Genomic DNA, 10,173 nt, shown 5'->3' with positions numbered 1-10,173 from the left:
AGCTCCCTTGCGCACCCTCAGAAGTTCTGCATGTTAACTTTGAACTTTACTTCATTGGCACTTTATTTTGCCCACGATTAAAAATATTAAGCATGTAAACCTCCTCAGGTTTAGATTTTTAAACTGCTGTGAGCGCGCGTGGGGCACACAACAGAACGTGACTTAATTTCAGCCACATCCATAAAATGCTGCTATTCACTTGACAAACGAATGCAACCCTTCTCTCTTGCGAAATCCTATTGCCCAATATTACGCTGCGTATGATTCAAACACTGTTTGGCAGCATGAAATTCAAAGTCTTAATTATCTTACTACGGAGTGGGACTGAGCACATTGCCCGCACTCGGTCTATAGCTCGCGGCCCCTCCCTTAGAAACGTCACTGATGGTGGGTATAAAGTATGAGTGAGCGTGGAAAGCGTCTTTAGTGTGTTTGAGGTTGGACTGCAAGAAGACAACAAAGACGCACTGACTCCATATATATATTTGCATAAGTGGATGGAAAGACCCCAAATGCAATGGAGCAACTAATCGGCGTTGCAGAGATCGGGCCAATGTAAACTACAAAGAAAAGGAGAGGGGAAGAGGTGCCTGAATGAGACAAGGGGGAATGAAGAGTGTAATTAAGAGTTTTGTTGAAGAGTCGAGACCTTTTTGCACAATTGCGCGGATTCGCTCCCATGGAAATGCGCATTTGGCAAAGATGACATAGCACTCGAGAAAATGGGATTCCTCCAGGAACAGTACTCACTCGCGACTTGAATGAAAAGATAAAAAGGGATATTTTTTTCTTCTCCTTCTTCTAATATTACTTGACAAGGCTTCGGCTGTGAGCGAACGCAGATTAAAATATGAATCTGGGCAAAGCACTTCTGTTTTTCCTCCTCTCAAACTGTGTGACAGTGACTTTCTTGCTATCCACTTGCACCACAGTGGACATCAAACACATAAAGAAAAAGAGAGTGGAGGCCGTCCGGGGACAGATTCTCAGTAAACTCCGAATGACCAGTCCGCCTCAAACAACAGGTCCAAGTCAAGTACCGTTTCAGGTTCTGGCACTTTATAACAGCACCAAGGAGCTCATTGAGGAGCTGGGGAAAGACCGGCAGCAGAGTTGCGGACAGGATAACACGGAGACAGAGTACTACGCCAAAGAGATTTACAAGTTCAACATGATCAATGGGCCACAAGAAAACAGTGAGTGTACTGTTTTGGGGTTATGAATGTTCCAATTTTTCCTTTATAAGCCAATAAAGTAGAAAGTCTTCCTGTTCTAGGTGAAGATGCATAATTGTGGTTTATTTTAAACTTTAAAGAAGAGTTGATGATCACACGCAATCCCAAATCATTCCAGTTACTTGCGCAAACGCTTTTTTTTATCTTTGCCACGATGTCCAACCTAATTATTACGCGAGGTTACAAGGGGGGAAAAGTGAAAGACAAATATTTTTTTTCCGGTTGGTGTGAAAGTCCATTCTTCTCTGTGCGGCTTTTTACGCGCAGACGCTCCGTGGCGTCGCGCAGAGGAAAGGGCAAAGTAAACAGTCTAATTGGAATGAGCACAATTCCTCATGCATACCTCACACCAAATCCATGGGAACCCCAGCCTTAGTCTGACACATTCCTAAGCGAGGAAAATTCTCAGGCTGTTAAATCTGCTATTTATTGCCAACTCCAATACCTCATTTCCATTTTTCTGGCCGTGAGATCCCCAATATTTTTTCTTCCACTGTCACTCACTTCTATTTCCCCCCCACTATTTCCTTCAAGTAGCTCCGCGTTATGATCTAATTCCCTCGTTCATCCATATTGGTATTTCCTGTATAAACTATGGCCCATTGATTGTTCCAGAAATCAGAAGCAGAAGCCCGCTGAGCTGCAGATTCTCCAGAGAAAGCCTAAGTGGAGCAATTGGATTGGTGCCCACTTACGGTCAGAGGCCGGTTAGCTCACGGTGTAGTGATTCTGAAATCAACAGGTGTTTGTGCAATGCTGTGACGCTGAGCAGAACCTCTGCCGGTTCCAGCATAAGCCCTGAATCAAATCCATTTCACAGGTCCCACAAAGTGCTTCTGACATTCAAAATACACAGCTCGGGGTTTATCCACTGGTCAGAGGTAGTCAGAGCTCCCAAAACAAACAGAGGTCTAAGGAGTGGGATCAGTGATGGCCAGGTGCCCAGGACACATCACTGGTCTCACACCGTGGGCCATAATGTAGGTGATAATACGAGACATGAACACACTGGCAGCACTTCCCAAACAGCTTACTGGAGTCACAGATTGTTTAAATTAACAGAAGGTGCCACATGCATTAATTAGCAGTCTTCTCTTCCTTTCCATTATGTAATTTTAAGGAGAGCTGGGCATGTTGCAGTATGCAGAAACATAATGTCTGTCACCTTGGTATTTCTGCTGTGTAGTTCATTTTCATTCCTGCTGAATCTAATGAGTTTTGCATTCGCTGCTTTTTGGAAGGTGGGAGTGTTTAGGGAAAAAAGTCAAGTTTGGCTTTTTTCTGTGCTTAGTTAGGAAGTTAAACAGAAACGTTTCACACACTCTTTAATGCAACGCTTGCACCCAGACTGCTTTGTTAGACAGGACTGCGAATGCAATGCGATGCAATTCAAAGCTTTTATGAGCAGATGAAACAAAACTGAGTGAGAACAGGAATTGGGAGCTTCCTTTCCTTTTCTTTTTCCTGGTGCATCACAAAGCCGGTGGGGCTAGTGCTGCTGAGGAAATTAGATAAAGACATATTTGAACTGAGGGGCGACCTGCAACACAATAACAGTTTAAGAGTCTACTGACTGGCCTTGACTAGCTCATTGGAGCATGCAGCCTCAGTGAAATTTCAAGCCAATCACTGACTCAGTGTTGGGTCAGTAGAAAAAAAAAATGAGGACCAGCTCTGAGGACAGCAGAGTGTCTGATATATGGGATAGTAGAAAGATGATGTCATCTGTACAAACAGAGACAGAGGTCTTTGGTCTGCTTCCAAAGAAACAGCATCGCTCCATCGAACTCCCACGCCTTTACCATTTTTGCTTCCTCATCTTCAATCCAGTAGGAGGAGAGGGGGGGGGGGGGGGGGGGGTCGTCACGCATTACATTGTTTCCTCCACACTGCCATAACTGATATCTGTAGTCCGATGTAGGAATGGACTTAATCCTGATGAAAAGCAACATTTGAATTTGGTACATTAAACCCTCAGCTAACTGGGGAGGGGAAATCAAACTTTTCCATTAGAGCATGATGCAAATTCACATCCCAGATGCAGCAATTTCAGGAAAATAATAAGAGAACTCCAGCTAATGCAATTTCTGTTCTGCTTTATGAGATCTAGACACCACAGCAGCTGGCTAGCACCTGCTGACTTGTGCTTTCTGTTTCCTTTGTTTACATCCACAAAGCTGTGGAGAGACTGACATCACAAGTATCCTTTGGGCAAAAGAGCAAAGAGAGGTGATTCCTTAGAGCTTCGTTCCGGGAGCTTCCGTGTCATGGAGAGAATCCCAGACACCGGAGGCTGAACGCATGTCAGGAGTTGAGGTGTGGTCGATAGCGTCTGGGCGAGGCAGCAGCAACTATTCAAATGTCTGTCTTCAGGCATTTTGGACAACTTTACTCCCTAATCCATCCTTTGAAACCCATATGTTCAAATTAATTGGATGATAATGCGAGAATGGAGTCAGGCGGGCATCATTTTGTTATCCAGGTTTTTTTTTAAAGTGTGACTATAAATATACTTTTGCAGATGTGTTAATGACAGCCTCTCCCAATAAAACTCAAAATAAGCATGCTCTGACCTTAGAGCAGTGTGCTATTTTACAAAGTGTTTAGAAATAACATGAGAAGTCGTTTTAATTACTTATACAGTGTTTAAAATATAGAGTGTTGCTTTGTTTGGCATGGAAAACTATACACCTTGATTTTTTTTTACTAGTAGAAATTAAACTCTGGAGAAGCTTATTGACATAACCTGTGCCGTGTCAAACAGTTAATACATTAAGCTTGTGTCAGCATCCTGATACTCAGTCTTAAACTCTATCATCTAAAAATGGACGGGGGAGTCGGGAGTGGTGGTCAAATCAATTTGTGACTGTATCTCATTTTAATTATACAAGCAATCCCCTTCCACTCACCAACATGGAACAAATTACCTTTCAGACCCTTGGCAAAAATAAGCCATAATGTGAAATCCACCTAAAACCATTGCAATGGGAAAAATGAGGTCATCCAAAAGGAAACCAAAGACTTGATTAGAATTTCAAATCTCCCCTCGAAGTGGGGCTTTCCACCTTCTGTGGGGGAGACGGAGCAGTGAGTGAGTGAGGGGAGGAAAAGGGCTACTGAGGTTTCCTCCTTATAGATTGTGTGGAAACGCTGGACAGATATCTGGCTGGGGACAAATGCTGAAAGGTCAAACTATAAATAGGGAAAGCTGAAATAAAATCAAAAAGAAAAAAAAAACTTTGTGGAAATATCAGATAATGACTGGGAGGACACTGAAATAGGATTATGGGTCAAATGAAGTACAGATACTTGGAGATGTGCGAGTTCCTTTTGCATGACACAGAAAACGGCCTCACTTCTGAGTTTCCATTTGTCCCAAATCTGCTCGAGGTGCAAATCAGCTAAAGGTGCAGTGCCCCTTTCAACCATCAGCAAATCCGAGGCTTTGGTAATAAAGCTTAAGCTTGAAGTAATAAATTAGCCATGGCTTGGCTGTAAGTGACTGTTTCCACTTGGCTCATAAAAAGTTTGCTATGCGCTTGTTTTGCTCAACAGTGCATGTGCTGGGCCTGTTAAAATAATAAACTGCTCTATGGTATTATGGTATAAAAAGGAGAAAGGCTTCAATGCAGCAGGAAGTTTTTTCAGATGGGATCGCGGTGTGGCCATTCATTGGGCCGATTGTGCTAAAGGTCAGCGTTCAGTCGCAAACACATACATGCACCATGTTACAGTGTCCAGTGAGTTATTGCTTCTCCCTGGTGTGGTGGAGTCTCTCCCTCTCCTCGGTGCCTGCTCAGGTGCTGTTCTCCTCCAGCACGTGAGCCCGCATGTTCCCAGCTAAACCTCTGAGTTCCAGGGAATACTTGGCTTCTGGCTGAGCCCTCGGAGCACCTGTTGGGCTCAAGTGCTGGTGGGAGGAGGAGCACGCTGCTGTCCCACTGTAGCCTGCTCCACTAACACATGGGACATTTGGTTTTCATTTCATGACTTCAACTTGTTGCTAACTCGGACCGCACAAAGCATAAGCAGATGGTTTGTGGTAATGGCTCCCTTGATAGACTAGAAATTGTTTTTTTTTTCTTTTAAAAAAATAGAACTTTTGTTTTTATCTTTAAACTATTCAAATTTGTAGAAAGGGAATCCTCGGCAAAAGGTTTATCAATTATCGGCTCAATAAACATGTCCACCCCTGTGAGGCTGTCAGTGTGAAAATATGCTTTTCACAGTGAAGTAGGAGCTTAAGGGAATACAGAAAAAAAACAAAAACAAATCAGATCTTTTATGTCATTCTTTCCATTTTACCTGCAGATGACCTCCCCAACTGCCCCAGGGGCATCACCCCCAAGATATTCCGCTTCAATGTGTCGATCATGGAGAAGAACGCCACCAACTTATTCCGGGCTGAGTTTCGAGCCCTGCGGATCCCCAACCCCGGCGCCAGGAGAAACGAGCAGAGGATTGAGCTCTACCAGGTGTGTGAACTGGCCGTTCATTTCCACTATTAGCAGAGCCCAGAGGTGGGGTGGGGTGAAGAGGGGGAGAGCTGAATTTCTCTCAGAAGGCCTGTGTGGGTCAGTGAGAAAGATGAAAACATTTATATTAGGGTGTCCGGCTTCCTCAACCTCTCTTTTCAAGTGCTGATCATTATTCCGTGTGGTTAAAATCAAATGGATTCTACATCAGGACAGATTTAAGAGCTTGTGCAGCCGTCTTTAAGAAACCCTAGATTACCATTCGGCAGTTTCTTCTTTCACAGCTGTCAATCAAAGCAGCTGTCCATCCATGTAGGATTAAGCACGGAGTATATATATATAAATCTCTGTGATCTTAAGCATTTTAGAAGCGTGTTAATGCATACATCTGGTATAGGCCCGTGTGGGGTGGCAGGAATAGATTTTTCTTTTTCTGTTTCCTCATTAATCTCCCATGAGAGACTAGGAGTAATGATCAGGTTCCAACATTTCCTGCCAGGGAGACAAGCGTCTCCGGACTGCATACCGCCTCTGAGGCAAGGCTCTGGCCAGTGCTGAATACAGACTGTCAGGGCTTCAGATTGTTTCCAGGAGCCTAGGAGGAGATAGAGGCAGGGTCGCCCACTGGGGGGAGTAAATGGAGCCGCTCACTCGCCCCCACATTTTTTAGACTGGAACTGACTGGCAGAGGGCTGACGCTGGCAGCCCTGCCGCCCTCGTTCCCACAGGAAGACAGATTAGATGCTGACATTGTTCAGAAACCTGGTTATCCATAGCACCGCTGTGGGGCTAAGTGCTCATACCCACCACCCAAACACATTTCTCCCTACAGATAAACACCTTTGTTCAAATACATGCTGGTGCAGATACAAACTGTATTTTCCGCTGTCAGTCTTTGCCCAGTGGGAGCGTCGACATTCTAACAGAGCGGCAGCTTTAAATGCCCTCAGAGATACTTTCTGACACTGTGTGTGAAGGATAAGTCAAAGTTTAAACGGCTGACGCGAAGGACGGCCAGGTTCCCACTGGCAAGAGGGTAAGACACAGGCATTAACTTGCAAAATGGGGATATCAACACACGGAGTCACTTTTTCCATGAAGAGTAGACATTTGGCCCAAAGGCATCCTGGAGAGTCTGGCTCAGACAGACAGTCTCGATTCTGTGCGCGCATGTGTGTGTAAAAATAAAAAGAGTTTATGCAGCTGGGTCACATTTTCATCTTTCCTCGCAGATCCTCCAGAAAGATGACCCCAAAGCCAAACAGCGCTACATTGGGGGCAAGAACGTCCTGACCAAGGGAACGCCTGAGTGGGTCTCCTTTGATGTTACGGAGACGGTGAGAGAGTGGCTGATGAATCGACGTGAGTGGGACACCACATTTCCCTCGCATCACACCTTATTACATGTCCTGCCAAATAATAACCGGCTCGTGTGAAACAAAGGAGAACGGCCTCAGGGCTGAAAATGTCTGCTCCTTACTTCTCTCTGCTCTTGTTTCTCTCCCCCCCACCCCCAGGGACCAATCTCGGCCTGGAGATCAGTGTGCATTGCCCCTGCCACACCTTCAGGCCTAATGGCGATATAATTGAGAATGCCCATGAGGTACTAGAGGTCAAGTTCAAAGGTGAGATTGCATTTGATACCCAACTTGTGATGGATTTCACAGAGTTATGAACGTTGTGCTTTTAACAAGGCTTTAAACTGTGATCAGGTAAATAAATCAAGAAGAGTGTTTTCAGGTAAAATTAGGAAAACAAGTGGAGAACTAAATGAGGAGAACGAGGCTTCTCTCTTCTCTCCACAATGAATATGAAGCAGTGTAACTTAACGTCGCAAGCACTATGACTGGAAGCAAGAAAAATACACAATCGTTGTCCTCGGCTGTCTAACTGAAAACCTTCCACTGCAACACTTTCACTGTTGTTGCTTTCATTCACTGTGAAATCAGAAATCTAACAAATAGCTCCAGGAATTCAGTCTCAGACTCGGCCTCTTTCTATAGGTTTCCGAGACTCGTGTGTTGTCCCAACTCCCTGGCCCAGACTGTGGTCTCTGAGTCTGTGTTTGGTCAGGATTTTTCTCTGCTTTTGATCTTTCAGTCTCTTGAGATGTTGTATTAATGATTACGAGCCAGATAGCGCTTCAGTTTGTTTGGCTTTTGTTTGATTTGTCGAGCGTTGAAGATAGGCATCCATTTTTCTGTTGAAAAATTCTGTTTATTCTCATTAGCGCTGCAGAGGCACAGGTGGTTTTTCGGATGATTTGCATTAGAGGGTCTCAGGACTAACTGATTCAGTGGTGGTGCTTTTTTATGTCTTTTTGCTCATTAGTTATCAGCGGATCTTGACACACGCTTGTCTCTATTAATGTTGAATAACAGCTATAAATCTTTTGCTCTGTTTGCTGATGCTGTGTTGAGTTGGGAGAAAGAAACTTGTACAAAAGGAGGTAGACTGGAAATATCTGGACTTTTGGCCTACATTTCAAAAACAAATCTTTTGTTTTAGTGCATTTACTGCCTCGATTAAAGTTGCCTGAAGCACTGATGAGGAGTCCTCGTGTGCTCTACAAAAATGTTTCTCATGGTGAATTAGGATGCATTTGTCATAAAATATCACTCACAATACTTTTATTATTATGCAACCGGTCTATAAAAGTACTTTTCAGTCCAGTCATCAACATGTTCCTCTAGCAGCAAAACTCACTGAGGTCTTTTTGTTAAGATAATGGGTTTCCTTTCTAAGAGGAAGAGAGAGAGGCACAGAGCATGGGAATACAATCGATCTGGTATCTCACTTAGCGCTGGGGCCCCCAGGCCCTCGGTCCTGGGAACGCTCTTGACTGGCTTGGCCACAAGGAATGTGCTGCCACGGCGCTCAGACGTTTGGCCCCAAATTAAAGAGGGCCGTACATATCCACCAGCAGCATCTCTCCTGAGATATCCACTGCTTTAGCTATCAGGGATAGAGTGGATGAGCAGACACTGGCCCAGGGGGAGAATGGAGGGGAAGAAAGGAAGTTAGAGGGACCAGTGTGAAATCCAGGAAGGGAAGAAAAGTGAGACAGAAGTGAATGAAGTTGGGCCTGGAGAGTATTCATATGTAAGAGTTACAACTGATTATGCTGATTAAAACTAAATCTTACTTTCACTAACATCAGCTGTTGAAGAGTCTTTAAAAGAATGTAAATCTCTTTGTGTATTTTTTCCACCTTGATATCTTTTAAAAAAAACCTCCTCCTGCAGGGATGGAAGCAGATTATGACGAGCAGAGCCGTGTGAAAAGCCAAAAGGAGCAGCTGTACCCCCACCTCATCCTCATGATGCTCCCTCCCCACAGGCTGGATGCCCAGTCTTCCTCCCGAAGGCGCAAGCGGGCACTTGACACCAATTACTGCTTCAAGTAAGCCTCATTCGCTCCCCCTGGAAAATGTAATGCACTACTTAGACTATTGCTCATCATCTTAAAATAAATTCTCCCAAAACCGTTTCTCTCTGGCTGCACCTGCGCTGACAATTTAAGACATTTGCCTACTGGGCTAATATTCCAGGGACACTTGAATAAAGCACCCGCATCCAATTAAAATATCAGCTGTCACGTTTCAAAAAACATGACAGGGAAGACGTGTAAATAAGCGCAGAACACACAAAGAATACATGCAATAAACTTGTTAATCACCCATGGCGGAGGTACTAGATTATACAAGTCAGGATCTGCCTCGGTACTAGCAAACACTACTGCCTCTTACACACCGTCTCCTCAACTCTGGATTTCCTATGACAGGCAGTACCAAAGACACCTGGGCTGACTCCAAGAGGGAAAAAAAGGGCACACCTAAGACTGGAATTTCTGAACTTGAGTCTCATCTCTGACTGAGGCCACGGGGCAGAAAATATATACTTAAATTTGCGTGTTATCCTCCAAATCAAGAGGGTAATCATTGTCTCCCCCTTTCATTTCTGCAGCAATTACGAGGAGAACTGCTGTGTGCGACAACTATATATTAATTTCCGTGAGGATCTGGGCTGGAGGTGGATACACCAGCCCGAAGGGTACTATGCCAACTTCTGCTCTGGTCCCTGTCCTTACCTACGCAGTGCAGACACCACCCACAGCTCGGTGAGAAAAAGTGCCACTTCTCGAATCCGTTTTGGTGTTTGGAAATGTGCTTGCCAACCCTCATCTCTTTTGTCATCTTCCTTTCACAGCTGCTGAGCCTGTACAACACCTTGAACCCCGAAGCGTCCGCCTCTCCCTGCTGTGTTCCTCAGGACTTGGAGCCCCTAACCATCCTCTACTACGTGGGTCGCTCCCCAAAAGTCGAGCAGCTTTCAAACATGGTCGTCAAGTCCTGCAAGTGCAGCTAAACTTCAAGGTCTTCGAGGGAGGGAGGGGGTGGGGGGGTGGGGGGGTGGGTGCCCTGTGAGAAGCAAGGCATGGGATTTGATCACTCCCAGCACTGC

At 44.9% G+C, this 10,173-nt stretch overlaps 1 protein-coding gene across 1 annotated transcript; it reads left to right on the top strand.

Moving 5' to 3' along the window:
• Positions 1–360: 360 nt before the first annotated feature.
• On the top strand, positions 361–10,108 carry tgfb3 (transforming growth factor, beta 3). Its single transcript, XM_085143858.1, has 7 exons — positions 361–1,196; positions 5,547–5,710; positions 6,943–7,072; positions 7,228–7,335; positions 8,956–9,112; positions 9,676–9,829; positions 9,919–10,108. Exons 1-7 carry the CDS (start codon positions 851–853, stop codon positions 10,075–10,077), a joined length of 1,218 nt encoding a protein of 405 aa, XP_084999984.1. The 5' UTR covers positions 361–850; the 3' UTR covers positions 10,078–10,108.
• Positions 10,109–10,173: the final 65 nt, after the last annotated feature.

The sequence above is a fragment of the Neolamprologus multifasciatus genome, chromosome 19 (assembly GCF_963576455.1).
Source record: "Neolamprologus multifasciatus chromosome 19, fNeoMul1.2, whole genome shotgun sequence".
NCBI lineage: Eukaryota > Metazoa > Chordata > Actinopteri > Cichliformes > Cichlidae > Neolamprologus > Neolamprologus multifasciatus.
The sequence above is the reverse complement of the archived record's forward strand: the minus strand, read 5'-3'. Positions and strand labels throughout refer to the sequence as shown.

What these genes read in the sequence shown, in the direction of transcription:
- tgfb3 (XM_085143858.1), top strand. Translation starts at nt 851, where the DNA reads ATGAATCTGGGCAAAGCACTTCTGTTTTTCCTCCTCTCAAACTGTGTG. An exon ending in GACACCAATTACTGCTTCAA is followed by an intron (nt 9,113 to 9,675) that starts GTAAGCCTCATT and finishes TCATTTCTGCAG; the next exon opens with CAATTACGAGGAGAACTGCT. An exon ending in CAGACACCACCCACAGCTCG is followed by an intron (nt 9,830 to 9,918) that starts GTGAGAAAAAGT and finishes TTCCTTTCACAG; the next exon opens with CTGCTGAGCCTGTACAACAC.